The sequence below is a fragment of the Trematomus bernacchii genome, unplaced genomic scaffold (assembly GCF_902827165.1).
Source record: "Trematomus bernacchii unplaced genomic scaffold, fTreBer1.1, whole genome shotgun sequence".
NCBI lineage: Eukaryota > Metazoa > Chordata > Actinopteri > Perciformes > Nototheniidae > Trematomus > Trematomus bernacchii.
The window spans coordinates 70,756-90,701 of record NW_022987671.1 but is presented as its reverse complement, the minus strand read 5'-3'; the positions used below and the strand labels follow the sequence as shown (position 1 = coordinate 90,701).

The following is a 19,946-nucleotide window of genomic DNA, read 5'->3' as shown; positions in this document are numbered from 1 at the left end:
TACAACTACAACAAGATGGACATATTTGACCGTGATTTAATTGTAATACACGTTTCAAAATGATGCCGAAGTAACAACATACTGATACCGGTTAGTAAAAACCATGAATCAATGCTTTGACAAGTCTGCAGACAGACGGCAGGCGAAAAACCTTTTAAAATGCGTGTTTTCTAAATGGAGATTGGCTAAGCTAACGCAGTATATGCTCTGACCGTCCACACTCGCAACAACGGCCTATACAGACATAAATAAAGCAGCGACTGTATTCGCCATGACACAGGCAGTCTGTGGTTTGTACTTGTTTAACTTTTGTCTAGTTACTGAACATATATGAGGAGCTGTGAGCTCTGAGTGCTAACAGCTAACGGCTGTGTTGTTTTTCTGGGGTTCTCATTGAAGATGACGTCACGGCTCCGCCTACACTGCGTTACTATAGATACTACCCCAGTTCCTAAACTGTAATGGAAATGCGCCATAAAGTGAGCCAGTCCTAACGAGGCCTAGCCATACCGAGCGAGGCCGAGCGAGGCCGTGTAGTGGAAATGCGCCATAAGTGATGATGTCACGCACTCTAAAATCTAAAACAGCCTGTACATTTACCAAAACTTAAACGTTGATAAGTCAAAAACCGTAAAAGATATCAAAGATAAAAGTCAAGTTTGAATAGCTGAAGGTGTTGTGATCATTTGAAAGTTGGAATGAAGTGTCTAGCTGAAAGTATGTGGAAGGAGTAGCATTTGGCGCAAGGTGTAGGAAAAGAGGATTTGAAGGCATCTCCCATTGACTTCCATGTTAAAAAAAGAGTTTAAAAAGCTGAATATTTCAAAAAGTATAAAATATTTTTAAAAAGTTGAAGGTTTCCCATTGATTCCTGAACATGCTGAATAGTTTGATATTTGAATGGTTTCTGTAGCTGAAAGTAAGCTGAAGTTATGGAGAGCCAAAGTATTGGTGAAATAAGGGGAAGAATAAAGAATTGAAGTACTATAGTGGAATGCTGTGGCACAGCATTCGCACTAATAAAGAATTGAAGTACTATAGTGGAATGCTGTGGCACAGCATTCGCACTAATAAAGAATTGAAGTACTATAGTGGAATGCTGTGGCACAGCATTCGCACTAATAAAGATTCGAAGAACTATAGTGGAATGCTGTAAACAGCATTCGCACTAATAATAATTTTAAGGGGAAGAATAAAGAATTTAAGTACTATAGTGGAATGCTGTGGCACAGCATTCACACTAATAAAGATTTGAAGTACTATAGTGGAATGCTGTAAACAGCATTCGCACTAATAAATGTTGTAAGGGTCTCACTAGCACTGAGCTAGCTATCCATCCAGTTAAACCGTTTGAAAGAAAACTCCAGCACAGTTGTCAGTTTTACTGAAGTCTCTTTACTTGGTGAAACTGTAAAGACAATACAGACATAACAGTTTATTATTGACTGCCCGACTGATGAGCTAAATAGACAGAATACTTCACACAATGAGCTACGGTGCACAAACTGAGAAGCTAATCAGCCTAGCTGCTAGTAGCTTAGCCGCAAAGAATACTCACTGCATTTCTACAAACATAAACATTTTACATACAACATATTCCCATGAAGCCACAGTCTGTCGGACAATAACACTCACAGACGATGCGTGAACCAGCGGGAAATACGAAGCACAGCCCATGGAGACCAGACGTCCGTTCATGAAACAACCCAAGCTACACGTGGAGCAACAGGAATCGAATAAACCACTAGAAAGCAGCAGTGTCAAACAACCACCACAAGGTGGTGCCAAAACACAGCCAAGAAAACACATATACGACAGATATACACCAAAAACACACATCAAGGACAGAACACTCCCCGCCTGGGGTTTTTAAACCCCAGATCAATCAACAAGAATCAGTCTTTGGAGACAGAAGCAGGACCACTTCTGTAACAGGACGAGAAAAGATCCTTTTGGTCTTGTCCTTGGAGATCTCTACCTCGATCTTACGAACCAGTCCATCCCTTCCTGGGAATGTCTTTGTGATGGTGGCCATAGGCCATTCGTTTCTCTGAGCCTGATTGTCTTTCAGGAGAACAATGTCCCCCTCTTGAAGGTTTGACCTCTTAGACCGCCACTTGTGACGAGTCTTGAGATATTCTTTTCTCCACCTACTCCAAAAGGTGTCCGCCAGGCTCTGAACTTGCTTCCACTGCTCTTTAAAGAGGTCTGCCTCTTCAAAGTTACCTGGAGGAGGTGGTGTAGAGCCTGTTTTGAGGGTCAAGAGCATTGCTGGGGTGAGGATGAGAGGTGACTCTGGATCTGAAGATACTGGAATGAGAGGTCTAGCATTGATGACTGCTGTCACCTCAGCCATGAGCGTAAGCAGAACTTCATGCGTCAAAGAAGACTTCTTCTGTTCAAGCAGCAGATAGTCAAGAATGCGACGAGCGATGCCAATCATCCGTTCCCATGCCCCACCCATGTGGGACGCATGTGGCGGGTTGAACACCCATGTGCAGTTCTGCGTGCTCAGGTACTTCTCCACGTTGTTGCCACTGGGATCTGTAGTCTTCATTTGCAACTCTCGAGAAGCGCCAACGAAGTTAGTGCCGCAGTCAGACCGTATTTGTTTTGCTGTGAACTCTAGAAAGTGGGCTTTCATCTGTGGCCGTTTTTCCAGCGTGCGTCTCAATGAGGCAAGACGATCTTGTGCTTGTTTCCTATTGTTAGGCAGCCTCTGTCTTGGTAACCGGAAAGGTAGTGGTCCCACCCAGCTCTTCGAGCTGTCTTGATGAAACTCTGCTTCCATGATCTTAAGAAACTTCATATCTTCTACGGATGGTGCTAGTTTGTGGTCGTTGGCAGTTCGCGTGAAGATGGTTTGACCCAGACTGTCTGCATCATGTGTTGCTGTGCTGAACTTAGAGGTCAGTGCTGGATGATGTGTGTAGTCAGGGGCTTGATTGAAGATTTCTCTTATCTTGATTTGGTTGTTGCATGGCTGCAGATGGCTAGTACGACCATTCTCCAAGATAGACGTCTTGTAACTGTTCACCTCTAGTGGTTTGTGAGCACCTGCTAGACACACGTCACCAACGACAACCCATCCCAGGTCCAGCCTTTGGGCGAACGGTGCGTTGTCTGGACCACTTATCTGCTCACGAACCTTGTGGACCCTGAGAATGTCTCTGCCCAGCAAGAAGAGTATGTCAGCGTTAGGATCGAGAGGTGGTATTTCGTCGGCGATGCACTTCAGGTGAGCATGGTGATGAGCTGCATTTGGCGTAGGGACTTCGGAGCGGTTGTTGGGAACTTGGTTGCACTCTAAAAGTGTAGGCAAAGGAAAGCTTAACTTTTTGTCTGCTGATTCCACTGTGAACCCACTAGCTCTTCTCCCTGTTGTCTGAGTTAGTCCAGCGCATGTTTTCAGTGTGTAAGGGAAGGAAGGCCCTGTGATTTTGAAAACATTGAAGAACTCAGAGCGTGCCAAGGAATGATTACTCTGCTCGTCCAGTATTGCATACATTTTCTTGGCCTCTTCCGAGCGACCAGCTGGATACACACTTACAAGGCATATTTTTGAGCATGCTCGTGCGCTAACACCTTCACCACACACTTGTGTGCACCTTGATGTGACCTGATGGTCTTCTTTGTCTTCCTCCCCGCCGTGCTCTGAAGAGGGAGGAGAGGGCTTAGGTTTCCAGACTGCTGGTCCTGGGTGTAGTGCTGACACGTGACCCGTGCTCCCACATTCTATACATCTCACCTCAGCCGTGCAGTTTCTAGCGAGATGACCAGTAGAGGAGCAGCACCGGAAGCAGAAGGAATGTTCCTTTAAGAGCTGTTTGCGTTCCTCTAGACTCTTTTCTCTAAAGCTTCTGCATTTCTTCAGAGGGTGTGGTTTCTTATGTAGAGGACAATGGTTGTTTGGGTCTGTTAGCTTCTTATCCTCTCTGCTTTCATATCTGTCAGCAGACGACACTTGTGTCTTGTGAACAGATACAGGCATCTTCGTGAATTTCTCCCACGTACTCTTTTTCTCCATAGGAACTGTCGTGGAGAGGTTGAAGCTGGGATCATTACGAGCTTTTGCCTCTGTACGAACAAAGTCTGCAAAGACAGAGAAAGGTGGGAAACTGACATGATGATCACGTTTGTATCTTGAACCATAAGATATCCACTTTTCTTGGATGTTGTATGGGAGTTTTTCGATGATGGGCTTAACCCCTCTGGAAGTATCCAAATATGACAGACCTGGGAGGGAGCCATCTCTCTTAGCAGCCTCAAGCTCTAACAGCAGGTCTGCTAACTCTCTGAGTCGTTTTGGGTCTTTGTTGGTCAGTATGGTGAAGCTTTCCAGCTTGTCAAAGAGAGCCTGTTCAATAACCTCAGGTGAGCCGTATATTTCCTCAAGCCTCTCCCAGGCCATCATTAGTCCAGCGTCAGGGTGTCTGATGTTGACGGCCTTGATTCTCCTCACCTGATCTGATGACTCTTTTCCCAGATATTTGCAGAGCAGGTCGAGTTCTTCTCCAACAGACAGATCCAGACCAGCAATAGCACTTAGGAAGGACGTTTTCCAAGCCCAATAATTCATTGGTTGATCGTCGAATGTTGTGAGGCCTGATGTCACTAAGTTACTGCGGGCAAGATATTTAGCCAGATCGTTAGTTGTTTGAGGGTTGTGGTAACTGGCTTCATAGGGCGTACCTTGGTTAGGCTGATAAGCAGAGAATGGAGACTGCTTATTGAGAGTCCACGGCGGTGCTGGTGTACCAGGTCGAGGAGCCTTTAATGTGTGGTGAGGCGTAGTTTGGGTAGAAACAGCAGCTTGTGTTTGAGCAAGGCCTTTAAGTGAGTAGGACTGTGTAGGCTTAACATCCTCTCCTTTACTATGTTGTGATGGTTCATTTAGGTGTGGGCCTATGGGGGCAACAATGTCACTAATTTTGCTAGGCGATCCACCTATTCTGCTGGTTTGGTCTTTCACATAAGCAGCGGTGCGCTGGTACATAAAGTGTTGAGACACTGGATTAGAGCCTCTGCTGGCCTCTTCAACATCAAGCTCTAGTAAACCAGCCTGCAACATTTTTACTTCAGCTATGGCAGCATCTTTCTCCTTTTCTTCCTTTAATGCATCAAGAGTAGCTTGAATGCGTGCTTGCTCGACTTTTAGCTCAATTTCCCACTTAGAGTGTGATGTTCTAGCCTGTGCTGCTTCAGCCCTTGCCATAGCCATAGCCAGTGCTAAATTAGCCTTTGAGCTGGATGATGAGCGTGACGCACGTGTGTGCACAGAGTGTGCGTTTACACTTATTTTATCCATGTTGTCATTTTCTTCCATAATGGTTGGGTTGTGAATTCAATAACGTGGATGAAGAGATAAGCTGGCGTGAAGGCTGTACATATGCACTGAGTTAGCCACTTAGCTCTTGGTGTCGCTCCGTAGGAAGCCTGTCTCCGTCCCCGGAGCTGGCTGTAATGCCGTCTTTTCACTGTAAGGGTCTCACTAGCACTGAGCTAGCTATCCATCCAGTTAAACCGTTTGAAAGAAAACTCCAGCACAGTTGTCAGTTTTACTGAAGTCTCTTTACTTGGTGAAACTGTAAAGACAATACAGACATAACAGTTTATTATTGACTGCCCGACTGATGAGCTAAATAGACAGAATACTTCACACAATGAGCTACGGTGCACAAACTGAGAAGCTAATCAGCCTAGCTGCTAGTAGCTTAGCCGCAAAGAATACTCACTGCATTTCTACAAACATAAACATTTTACATACAACATATTCCCATGAAGCCACAGTCTGTCGGACAATAACACTCACAGACGATGCGTGAACCAGCGGGAAATACGAAGCACAGCCCATGGAGACCAGACGTCCGTTCATGAAACAACCCAAGCTACACGTGGAGCAACAGGAATCGAATAAACCACTAGAAAGCAGCAGTGTCAAACAACCACCACAAGGTGGTGCCAAAACACAGCCAAGAAAACACATATACGAGAGATATACACCAAAAACACACATCAAGGACAGAACAAATGTAGTGGAGTAAAAATACCAGGTTAACCTCTGAATTGTAGTGGAGTAGAACAAAGTAGTACATGCTGCTGTAACAAAAACATTTCCCAACTTGGGATCAATAAAGTATATCTTATCTTATCTTATCTTAAGATGATCGATGGCTACTGCCATATTTGCAAAATGTGCCTCTGAATCTTGACAAGTGCATGTTTCAGGCTTATCAATGAACAACAGGAGGGGTCACAGACATAAGACCAGCTGTTAAATAAAGCTCTTCTGACCTTAGCTGTCATGTGGGTATATTACAACACAGTCTCACTCCCTGAACGTCCAGGAGCTTGGTCAGGGTCCTATGGCGTCCAGTTGTGACGCGCCGAGGCTCCTTCAGCTTCATAAACGGACGCAAAGAGCTTTCAACTGATTGCAATGTATTCCCATCGGCGGCGGTATTTGACGCTCAGGGAAGCACCGCATCGGTCCATGTCGGCGGCATTTAAAGGCAATGTGAGCGTCCATTCCCATTGGATAACGGAGGATTTTACACCCGGAAGTAAGTATTCTCTTTACTGTCGATTGATTTTACAGTGATATCTGCACTACTCATCAACTCAAAAACACCAGATTATCCTTGTTAATTACACAACATTGATTGGTTTAAATTGTGTTCAATGCTTTTGTATTTTTCCCCTTCGATTCGGAGAAACAAATATTTTTTCGGAGTTTAGGATGGCAGAAGACACTACACTACCCAGAATCCTCAGCTATCGTTTGGGACTACACCATGTGCTTTGCTTCACAAACCCTGTGATTAGTCGTCGTGAATAAACGTCCCTCTGGAGCGTTTAAAATCAAGCATGTTGTTTCTTACACGACCACTAGAGCACCTCTAGTGGTCGTGTAAGAAACAACATACACTTTAAAACGTGTCTCTGGGTCGTAATAAGGGCTTGAACAATCTGCCTATATGGTCGTTTTTTGTAGGACAGGCTGCAACATTGTTAGGAGATTTAAACTATACAGCGATTCTGCACTGCGGTCAACTCAGCCGTTCTCTCGAGTTTGTTTTTTCAAATCAGCTGCTCTTCATTTTTTCCCCTGCTATATTCAATGAGTGATACAAATATTTTTGACCACAAGTTCTTAATAAAACTGACACTGTTGGACTCGGTACTAGTTTGACTGCTACCAGAAATTAAATTAAGTACTTTTACTGTGTACTTTGTGACTAATCCTCTGTCAGAGTCCCCTCCATAGTACATAATGCATGTTTTTTGCTGTCTTTGATGAGTGATAAAAATAAAATGTTACCATTAGTTCTTAATGAAATTGATACTATTTGACTTTGTATTAGTTAGCCTACTACTAACAATACATTGAAGTACTTTTACTGTGTATTCATTGAGAAATACTCTGTCAAAGTATCCTGCTGAGAACAAAATCAAGCCACTTCTGCTAAGTTTGATGAGGGAATTATTTTTTGTTGCCATTAGTTCTTCGTGAGATTGATCCTGTTGGACTCAGTACTAGTGAAACTACCCCCACAAGTACTATGAAGTACTTACTGTGTACTTTTCCAGTAATCCTCTGTCAATGTCCCCTCCTGAGTACAAGAATGCATGTTTTTCTTTTAATAAGCGTTAAAAAACCTTTCTTCCTGAGACTGATATTGTTGGACAGAGTATTTTAAGAGGATGGTAGACATGATATCAGCACTACTTCCAGTCAGTACTCCAGCAGCAGCATTTTTACACCTTGAAAAGTCTTTAGAGTCTGGCCTGGATAGCTGGTCCCAACTATCCTTCAGCAAAGTGACACACTCTGTCACATGGTTGCCCTCTTATGATGCTGCTGTCTTTTAATATATAATTATTCCTCTGCCACTAGTTTGTTCGTTAGTCAAAATGACCCCCAAGGATCAAAGGTGTAAAGTAAACTTGAGGATAACAGGAAGACAAAAGTGAAGTCTTTGTTCTTTAATGTGAAAGTGAAGCGTCTCTGGCTGTCCGTCACTTTGGATATGAGTTCAGTTTAGTTGTTTGTTACCTTCTTATTCTCCAAGTCCTCTAAAGGTTTAGTAAATCAAAGCAGCATTTACTCCTCATTGTGGCTCCGCTGTTAGTCTGATTCTGGCCCAGTATAATCATTTAGTGGGAATGCTGATACAGCATTCCAACTATATGTTATTCTACGGACAAAATTATTATTATTCCGCCGGAATTTTGCACCTCTTCTCCTCCTGCATTCAACATCGCAGAAACTCCGTTCAAATATCAAAACGTTCAGCTCGGTCGGGAATCGATGACTATCATTTGGATTATTCATAACTTTCATAATTCCAGAGATACATCCCATAATTCATCAAATTTGTAACCATTGAAGTCAATGGAGAAAATCTTCAGACTTGAACAATCTTCATGCGACTTCAACTGCTAACTGTTCCTTCATACTTTCACTCAGAAACCTCATTCCAACTTTAAAATGTTACACATCTTTCTGACATTATTCGTGTAACACAACTTTTAAATCTGATTCTTACTTCTAGAGATATTAAACATTGTTCAGACCTTGGTAAAGAGGCTTTCTTCAGATTTTAACATTAACTAGAGTACGTGATGTCACAGCTAGAGGGTAGGAAATCTTGAAATTTGCCTTCATATTTTTTTTTAAACTGCCATAATTCCCAAACTCAAGTATTGTGCAATATTGTGGTACTTTACTTGAATTTCCATGATATGCTACTTTATACTTCAACTCCACTACAATTTAGAAACCAGTATTGTACTTTTTACTTCACTACAATTATTTGACAAAAGTAGGTACTACTGTAGTTACAAATTCAGATTATTAGCTAAAAGAAAATATGACTAAACAATGATGTATAATTATAGGTTGAGATACCCAGTAGAAATTGCTCCACCTCTAACAGCTGATGAACTCTGGTACGTGCCAGGCGGGCTTTGCTGGTTGTGTTGTGTTTCCCTCCTCCTGCTCTTTTCTCTTCTCCCCCTTTTTCTCACTGCAGGTAATCAGCTGATCACTTGATGCTGATTGGATCCCCTCACCCTCAGCCGGCCTATCAGCAGCCAGGGCCTGTCATTAAATGAGGCAATCCAGGAAGCCTTCGCTCTCCTGCTGAGTAGTTTTCAGAGCGGATTTCGTAAAGGGCGGTCCACAATAGATGCGTTAGTAAGAGTGAGTAATGATGTGGAAAAAACACTGAAAAGGAAAGAGATAAGGGCAATAGTGTACTTTGACATTGAAAAGGCGTATGACTCTATGTGGAGGGATGGATTACTGATCAAATTGAGTAGAATGGGTATTGGAGGGAGAATGTACAATTGGGTAAGGGCCTTTTTAACAGACAGGACATTTAGAGTAAAGGTTGGAGCAGATATTTCCAATTATTTTGAAATAGAAAATGGTATTCCCCAAGGGAGTGCAGTCAGTCCAATATTATTTAACATTATGATTAAAGGTAGGGTAGGTAAGTTTGAGAAACCGGCTCGAGATCGCTAGAATTTGAAAATACACAACCGGAGAAAATCTGCCACTTCCTTATAGAGCCCCTCCTCCAACACACACGAACGCGCACATGACCAATGAGGGCACGAGATAAGTTTGTGCACAGATTGAAGGCTGACAGGCAGGTAGGCCATCCAGTTATTTTAGCCCGGCCGGCTAAAATTATTGGTCGTGCTTTTTACAGTATTACAGCTTCCACAGATGAAATCTTTTTATGAATTTTTTGTCAAAGCACTTAAGATATTCATTGCTATCGGGATGTTAAGTGCATTCCATGGAATATAACAAAAAGTATATCTCGAGCCGGTTTCTCAAACTTACCTATCCTACCTTTAATGACATATTTACATGCTTAGACCCATGCATCCAATCGGCTCTATACGCAGATGATGGGGCTATTTCGATGAGGGGAAGACATGGCCCATACGTAATGGAGAATATTGGGAGAGCGATTAAAAAAGTGGAGAGGTTGTCATATAATTGGGGATTCAAAATGTCAGAAAGCAAGTCATGCTACATGATATTTACAAATAAACGCAAGATTGATGGCCAACAGCTAACACTATATAATCGTCCAATGACAAAGGTGAATGAGTTCAAATACCTAGGACTGTGGTTTGATAGCAAATATACATGGAAAATGCATATTAATCAAGTGGAAACAAAATGCAAAAAAGTATTACATTTATTGCGAGCTGTAGCTGCATGCAACTGGGGCGCAGACAAACAAGCATTAATAGACATATACAGATCAATTATGAGGTCCACAATAGACTATGGTTGTATAGTGTATGAAGCAGCAGCAAAAACATCGCTTTTAAAAATTGATAGACTACAATGCATTGCGGCTGTGTATTGGAGCGACAAAGTCATCCCCTATTAATGCAGTTCTGATAGAAGCAGGAGAGACACCTCTGGAGATCAGAAGAGAGAAACTTGCTCTGTTATACTGGGTCAGGCTACAAGGAAGTGGAGAGGGAAATATCACAAACAGAATACTACAGGATTGCTGGGAATATACAAAGTTCCAGGGGCGTGGGTTTGGCTGGACAAGTAAGGAGAGAACGAGGGCATATGGAGTGGAGACCATAAAGTTTGCCAAAGCAAGGCCATTTAGCAGTGTTCCCCCATGGCTTTTCCCAGAAGCTAATATAGATGTGAGTATCATAGAAAGGAAAAAAAAGTGGGAAATAAATGAAGTGGGAATTAAAACGAGTATGTATCTAAACGAAAAGTATTACAATTACCTACACATTTACACAGATGGATCTAAGAAGCAAGAATGCGTGGGGATAGTATATCCCAGAATTGAAAATATCAATCAGTTTATACAGCAGAAATACTCGCAGCAATTATTGGGCTACAATGATTTGAAGAGGTCGGACCTGATAGGGTGGTGATATGCACAGACTCACTATCGCTTTGGAAAGTATACAGTCGACAATAACAGTTGGAGAATATTTAATCATTGAACTTAACCACTGCTTACTGAGACTTCAGAGGAGGTGAATAGATGTGCAGTTATGCTGGGTGCCTGCACATGAGGGGGTTCAAGGGAATGAGCATGCTGATAAAAAGGAGAAGGAGAAGGAAAAGCAATAATTAAGAAGAAGGGTATGGAAATATGACAGAAAAGGTGGGAGGAAGATCAGAAAGGGAGGAGATACCACAAGTTACAAAAATCAGTCATAATAAAGATCTATACAGAAAGGAACAGACGGGAGGAGATCATCACCACTAGACTCAGACTGGATCATACAGGATTAAACGGCACAATGTTTTTAAAGGGAAAAAGCGAAGTTGAAGAATGCAGGGGGTGTGGAGTGAAAGAAAATGTGGAACACATCAATGTACACTGCAACATGTACAAAACAGAGAGGGAAAACTAAGAGACAGGGTCAGAGAGGCAGGAAGGGAGTGGAGCCTGATGGGGATACTGGGAACAGAAGGTGAGGGGGTGAGAGCTACCAGGAAGGCCATTCTTCAGTATTTGAGGGAAACAGGATTGATTGGAAGAATTTCAAACAACGTAAATACAGTGGTATCATTCCACATGGTGATAGGATGATATGGTGATACACACTCTTGTACAGTAGGTGGCGGTATGCACCTTAAAGTTGTTTGCAATCCGCCAAAAACCGAGAGAAAAAGAAGAAGAAGAATAACCTGTATCGAGGTGGCGTCTCGTCGCGACGGTTCTCTCTCTCTGTATTCCTGAGAAAGTGTGTGTGAGCTCCAGCACTACTGATCCATCATCTGTGTGTCTGGATAAACCTCTGAATGGGTAAGTAATGGATTGTGTGCTCTTTTTTCTGGAGCGTTTACCTCGGACTACAGGAGCTAGCTTAGCATGCTAGCTGGAAACACGTTAGCAACACTAGTCAGATTGAGCGTTTGATGGAGAGAGAAACGGTGTGTTTAACGGAGTTTGCAGGAAAGGGTGATCTAGTAAACATGAGTAAAGTCCAAATGTTGCTGTCGTTGAAGAAGCAGCGACTCACTGTTGAAGAGATATTTACTCTGTTTGAAAAAACAATGGCAGAGCACGAGGAGGAGCTGTCTCTTTCCAAAGAGTAGAACAAGAGACTCCAGAAACTACTGGACGCTGTTTTACAGCCTCAGCTTCGGATACACAGAGCAGGTCTGTTCCCTTTACCCTTAATTAACACTTTACACTCTTCAGTAGCACTTTATTATCACATTAATAACACTTTAGACCCTTTATCAGCACTTGCTGCAGGTAGTAGATCCTGAAGTAAAAGTACAAACACCACACTGAAAATACACGACGCTGAAGTTGGCTTCCGATTCGTTAAGGGGAAATTAATTTACAGCGCTGAGCGAACAACCCTCCGTGTTTGAACCTCTTAAATCGCTGCATAGCCAATTTATCTGGACTGGATTATCCCAGAGAGTCTAAAGATTCTTTATAACACAGATTGAGATTTGTGAAACCTTTATTCTATTTGTGAAAATAAAAAAAGGGAGATTTCAGTGCTTTTTTCGCATCTTGACCACATTGGACCAGGTCCTGATCTAAAACCACTATACCTAGACTCATCAAATCTGGACTGGATTATCCCAATGTGGTCAAGATGCAAAAAAGCAGCAAAATCTTCCTTTTTTGTATTTTCACAAATAGAATTAAGGTTTCACAAATCTCAAACTGTGTTCTAAAGAATCTTTAGACTCTCTGGGATAATCCAGTCCAAATAAATCGGCTATGCAGCGATTTAAGAGGTTCAAACACGGAGGATTGTTCGCTCAGCGCTGTAAATGAAATTTCCCTTAACTGCCGAATCGGAAGCTTTGAATCGGAAGCCAACTTCAGCGTTGTTGAAAATACTCCATTACAAGTTAAAGTACTGCATTCATATCTTATTTAAGTAAAAGTATGTAAGTATTATTAGACACATGTACTTTATTATAATAATTAAAATGTATTACGGAAGAGCAAACCTACCAAAATAAATATATTTATAAAAATACATACATTGAATAATATGCCATTTAATTTACTGATTTAAATATTACCCATACATGTTGGCACTAGTTGGTTAAATGTGACATACTTTAGTTTTAATGTGCTTCTTTATTCACCTTTTCTTTTGAAATGTGTAAAAGGAATCCCGAACCCAATAAAATACCCAATATTAACGGTGCGTGTGTCTGCCCAAGGACAATTTAAGGTAAACCTAATAGGTGTCATACATAATAACCTAATAAAAGTAAATGTAACAACTACTACAGTGCAACAAAACAGGAAGATTAAATGTGGTCTCTTAAACATAAGATCTCTAGCATCTAAAACAATGTTGGTAAATGATTTAATATCAGATTATAATATTGATATATGCTGTCTCACTGAAACTTGGTTGAGACATGAAGAATATGTCAGTATAAATGAGGCCACTCCGCCCAGCCATACCAATACTCATATTGCTCGAGGCACAGGCCGAGGAGGTGGAGTTGTAGCCATCTTTGACTCAAATGTACTTATCAATACTAAACCAAAATTAAATTATACCTCCTTTGAAAGTCTTGTTTTTAGTCTTACGCAACCGACCTGGAAAACTTTGCAGCCAATCTTATTTGTTACAGTGTACCGTGCACCAGGTCCTTATCAGAATTCTCTGAGTTTTTATCAACTTTGGTACTTAAAACAGATAAAGTAATTATCATAGGTGACTTTAATATTCATGTTGACGATGATAAAAATAGCCTTACTGTTGCATTTAACTCTATATTAGATTATGTTGGTTTCGGTCAGAGTGTAAATAAACCAACCCACTGTTATAATCACACTCTCGACCTTGTTCTGACTTATGGTATTGAAATTGAGCAACTATTGGTCTAACCGCATAATCCTGCTTTATCCGACCATTTCTTAGTAACTTTTGAAGTACTGTTACTAGACTACAAACCATTAGTCAAAAGTTCCTGCAGCAGAAACCTATCTGTTAGTGCGATAGCCACATTTAAGGAAGAGATTCCACCAAACTCGATAGCATGTCTGCATGTAAGGGAGGAAACTTATACAAAATGTACACCACCCCAAATTGATCATATTGTTGATAGTGCTACAGATGCGCTGCGAATAAAATTAGACTCTGTTGCTCCTTTTGAAAAAGAAGAAAATAAAACAACATAGATTAGCTCCATGGCATAATGCCGAAACCCGCAAAATAAAGCAAAAGTCGAGACAACTTGAAAGGATATGGCGTTCCACTAAACTTGAAGAATCTCGTTTAATTTGGCATATTACTCTCAATGAATATAAGAAAGCACTGCGTAAAGCGAGAGCAGCTTACTACTCTTCATTAATAAATGAGAATAAGAATAATGCAAGATTTCTTTTCAGCACTGTAGCCAGGCTGACAGAGAGCCACAGCTCTATTGAGCCTTCTATTCCCATAGCACTCAGTAGTAATGATTTTATGTGCTTTTTTAACGATAAAATTGTTACTCTTGGAAACCAAATTAATGACCTCTTGCCTTTGACCAGTATAGTGTTATCAACAGCTCCCGGAAACGTCAGTTCTAATATTACACTAGATAGTAAATTAGAATGCTTTTCAGCCATAAACCTTGAACAATTAAATTCAATGATTCTCTCTTCTAAACCATCAACGTGTATCTTAGACCCGATTCCCACTAAGCTGTTGAAGGGCGTTTTTCCATTAGTTAGCACTTCTTTATTAAATGTTATGAATATGTCTTATCAGGCTATGTTCCACAGTCATTCAAAGTAGCAGTGATAAAACCGCTTCTTAAAAAGCACAACATCGATCCAGAGGTTTTAGCCAACTATAGACCTATTTCTAATCTTCCGTTCCTCTCAAAGATTCTTGAGAAAGCAGTCGCAAAACAGTTATGTGATTATTTAAAGGGGACCTATCATGCAAAATGCACTTTTGTACGTCTTTTATACATGAATATGTGTCCCCGGTGTTCCAGGGAACTCACCAAGTGTCAGAAAACACAACCCTCTCTATTTTCCCCCATACTCAAATCTCTAAAAAAGGGGCTGCAACGGATCTGATACAGACTGATCCAGATTTGAACACTTCTATGTCGTCACAGAAGTGGCGCTACGGCTATTGGGCCAACTCTCCACCTATCAGGGGAATGTGGGGTTGGGCCACGGCCGGCCATTGCCGCTCGAAAGAGCTGGAGATGCTGTAGTACATATGCCAGGCCTGTAAGTGTCGCTGTAGTCTGCCACAAAAGCAGCGAAGAAGACTTCCCACCCATAGTTACCATTGTTACCCTTCTGTTTATTCTCCGCTGTGGCTTTTTTTCTCCCTCCCCGAGGCAAGCGTTTGCTCTCGCTGCTTTAATTCAATGCAATCCCTCCCCGTCGAGGCAAGCACTGTAATTCTCTCCACCAGCAGATGACAAACACCCACCTCTCCGCCTCTTCCAAGGAACGAGAGGACCGTGCGGCAGAGTTTCAGTTTCAGTTTCTTTCGCCGGTCAAAATTAGAAAAGTGCCGGTCAAAGGTCTTCTTTGTTATTTATTGAGCTTTAAAACAAATGAATAACGACTCTATATAATAAAACACGGAGGACGGAGATCTTTTTTTCTCCCCCTCTTGACTTCATCAGAGCACGGCTCCCCTGTCCTGCAGGGGGGCGTGGTCAGCTGCAGCTCACAGAGATCAGCCCCGTAGACAGCAAACAGCACATAGAGCGAAATGAGGCATGGCTAAAATGCATGATCTGTTTGGTATTTTGAAAACAGAAACGTATAAATATACCTTGTATAGGTATGGCCCTACAATATATAATTTAAATATAGCATGATAGGTCCACTTTGAAAATCTTCAAATAAATCATTGTTTTTTAGTCTGGCTTTAGAACACATCAGAGCACAGAGACAGCTCTGGTTAAAGTCACAAATGACCTTCTAATAGCCTCAGACAAAGGACTTGTCTCTATTCTTGTTTTGCTCGATCTCAGTGCTGCATTTGATACGATCGACCATGACATCTTATTGCAAAGACTCAAGCACTTATACCCCTTTCACACCAAGGCTTTTCCCGTTCTAGCTCCGTGCTAGAGCTTTTCTGGTTCAGAACCGGTTCTTCGGTTCAGCTCCCGCTCTGTTCACACCGCTCAGAGCCAGACTGGTGCTGCCGCTGCTGCGTCATGACGTCACAGTTTACGTCGCTGATTTTCTCCCCAACGGAGCTCACAACAACAACGGGCCGGGGACTGCGTCGGGTTAATACACACACATATATATATATATGTGTGTGTGTGTATATATATGTATGTATATATGTATATATATATATATATATATATATATATATATATATATATATATATATATATATATATATATATATATATATATATATATATATATATATATATATATATATATATATTGAGAGAGATATATATATATATATATATATATATATTGAGAGAGATATATATATATATATATATATATATATATATATATATATATATATATATATTGAGAGAGATATACACTAGTATTTGAGGCAGTCAAAAGTTTGGACACATCTTCTCATTCGAAGTTTTTTATTTAAATTGGTTCTACTTTGTAGTAGGGATGCCAGCGATTATTCGATTTTCAGAATATTCGTTACAGTCTCCATAATCGAAAATTATTTTTTAAATTCGATTTTATTTATATATTTTTTTATTATTATTTATGTTTTCTTTTTTTTCCTGGCTTAGTTTCAACCAAAATATAGACTAATGCTAATAATAGTAATAGTATTAATAATTGTAAATGGCCATTGGTCACACCACCAGTTTGTTTTACTGTAAACTTGGAGGAAGCCAGCAGCGCAGGCTGCGCAGAGTGCAGACTGCTGCGCAGAGTGCAGACTGCTGCTGCCTGCTGCTACACACCGACCCCCCCCCCCTTTCTCCGTCACACGTGAGATTGATTTATTGGCGATATACAGAACAGTGAGAACAACACAACTAAAGATGAACAAAGCGGCACGTTCAAAGAAGAGTTCCTCGTGGAACTACTGCGAACTGACAAGTGCAAATGAAGTAAAATGCAAGCTCTGCGAAAATACTTTTTTTTTTCTCTCCCGCGCGGGGGGGGGGGCGGCGGCGAATAATCGATTAATATTCGCCAGGGCTGTCCGATTTTCGAATTTGATCATGGCATTCCTACTTTGTAGATTTATACTGAATACATCAAAACTATAAAAGAACACATTAACTAGAATTATCTAGTAAACAAAAAAGTGTTAAAAAATCCAGAATATGATTTATATTTTGCCGGCTACCGCAGAATGCTGTGGTAGCCATGCTGGTTATGGGTGACTTGAATTCTGAATAAATCACCAACAGTGACACCAGCAAAGTCCCCCTCCCCCACCACCATCTCACCTCCTCCTCCATGCTTCACAGTGGGAACCACTCATGCAGAAACCATCCGCTCACCTTCTCTGCGTCTCACAAAGACACGGAGGTTGGAACCAAAAATCTCTAATTTGGACCGATCAGACCAAAGTACAGATTTCCACTGGTCTAATGTCCAATCCTTGTGTTTCTTGGCCCAACAATTCTTTTCTTCTTGTTGTTCATCCTCAGTAGTGGATCTTTGCAGCAATTGGACCATGAAGGCCTAATTCACGCTGTCTCCTCTGAACAGTGCATGTTAAAGGTCCCATGTCATGCTTTTCCTGTTATTACCCGTCCCCTTGTGTGTTATGTAGCTTTTTCTGCAAACGGTCTGCAGAGTCACAAACCCTCAAAGTACACCCTGTAGCGAGTAAAACTCTAACACAGAAAAGACGTGTCTATTGTTACGACCCGCCCTCTACTCCGTGGTAGTGGCTCGTGGGGAGACCCGCAACATAAAATAATACACGCAAAAACCAGTACTTGATTACGATCATTTATTGAAATACAGCCGTTTACTCACACAAGCAATCCGGCAAACGAAAAGAGGTCTGGAGGACTGGCCAGAAGAAACAAACAGAAGGAGGGAACCCGAGCAAGCCACACCACGGGCCGTAGGACCCAGAGTTTCCCTCCCCTAGCCAGAAATCAAATAAATACCCTATGGGAAACAAAATATAGCCGCAGAAACTGGACTACCAGGTCCTCCAGTCTAAACATAAAAACATCAGCAGATAAATGGTCTACAGCTCAAAAGTAGCAGAGAGATAATTAAAGGTGAGTGTCTCCCGGCGTTTGGATAGGCGAGACCTCCTTCTCCTCCAGTTTCTCCTTATAATACGGCTGAGTGGAATTAGGAACACCTGGGCAGAGGCGGAGCCAGGGGCAGACCAGGTGCACCTGCGCAGCAGGGAGACAGAAAAGACAACAAGGAGGGGAGCACGTAACATCTATGCTGCCCCAGAACGCCTCGTTGGAGATTTTTCTTTTTCCATTTTTTCCTTCCGGGGCGTACTGTCGTAACAAAGTCCAAATGGACCAATCCGCGGAGCCACACACACACACACACAGACACACACACACACACTCTCAACCTTATCTTTTCTCAGCCGCGGTGCTGCGCGGAGCTCCGGACTCATCAAAACAGAGTGGGCGACAGGGATGGGGTCGTTACTAAAAAAAAAAGTAATATATTACACTACTTCGTTACTCTCTACATAAAGTAACTCGTTACTTTACTCGCAGGGCCGGCCCGCCCCTCCCTACAGGCAGATCACGCAGACTGCTAAAGTTTCAAATGTTCTCTTTAGTTCAGTTTCCATTTTCGCATAAGACTGATCCAGATAGCTCTGGCCATGGCTGTCCTCTGTCTCCTGCTATCTGTATTTTGCGCAGTATATCTCTGAACGATGCGATGGTGATTCCACTGTGCAAATGGGCAACATTTTCTCTACTATGAAGGATGCTAGAAGCCTGTCCATCTCTGCTTTGGTTACCGGTAATTTTTGCTGCTTCGGAGTCGGCGGCGGCGCACTCACAACATCCTCACTCTGGGTTTGGGGGTCCTTAGCTATTAGCTTCACTTTAGCATGTGTTCTTTGCAGGTGTTTGTTGAGGTTTGACGTGGTGTTTACAGCAGTGGATAACAGCTTCTGGCCTGGACACAGTTTGCACCTCACCGTCACATTCCTGTCTATTCTTCGGACGAACTCAAAATAATGGGCATACCTCCACCCCTCGAAAGTTATCGCTGACTCAGCCATGTTTATGCAGCACTGCACGTGGAGATGTGGACGCGCAAGTCGCGCAGATTACGTACATATAAACCTGCGGCGGAAACCCCTCTTGTCTGTCAGTGTGATTATGACTGATTTTATAAAAGTAACGAAGTAACGCGTGTCGGGGCAATGTTAGTAACTGTAGTGTGATTACTGAATTATAACAGTAACGCGTTACACTACTCCGTTACCGACAAAAGTAATATTATTACAGTTTACACAACCAACTCTGGTGGGCGAGCTGACCAATCAGAGCACAGTGGGCTCATAGGGAGGGGGGGGGCAGGAGCTCCAACAAGGCGTGGAGGACAGAGAGTGAATACACATACTATACAGAGATGCTGTATGAGAAAACCAATGTGATTTTGGAACATTGTACAATGTAAATCTATTCTAGTAGACCTTCAACAATGGAATTATGATCAGTAGAAATGGCCATGTCATGGGACCTTTAAGATTGTCTGCTCCTTGAGCTCTGTGATCATCTATGTGGGCTCTAATCTGAGGTGCTTTAATTTGCGGTTTCTGAGGCTGGTAACTCTGATGTATTTATCCTCTGCAGCAGAGGTAACTCTTGCTCTTCCTTTCCCGGGGGGGGGGGGGGGGGGTCCTCATGAGAGCCAGTCTCATCATAGCGTTCAATGGTTTTTGCGACTGCACTTGAGGATACATTCAAAGTTCTTGACGGATCGACTAGCCTTCATTTCTTAAAGTGATGATGGACGGTC

General features: G+C 42.0%; 1 protein-coding gene across 1 annotated transcript; it reads right to left on the bottom strand.

Annotated features, from left to right (window-relative positions):
• Positions 1 to 1,302: 1,302 nt before the first annotated feature.
• On the bottom strand, positions 1,303 to 5,071 carry LOC117487461. The gene is made up of 2 exons (XM_034136084.1): positions 1,636 to 5,071; positions 1,303 to 1,408 (listed from the first exon to the last, which is right to left on the bottom strand). The coding sequence occupies exon 1, from the start codon at positions 5,069 to 5,071 to the stop codon at positions 1,886 to 1,888; it is 3,186 nt and encodes a 1,061-aa protein (XP_033991975.1). The 3' UTR covers positions 1,303 to 1,408; positions 1,636 to 1,885.
• Positions 5,072 to 19,946: the final 14,875 nt, after the last annotated feature.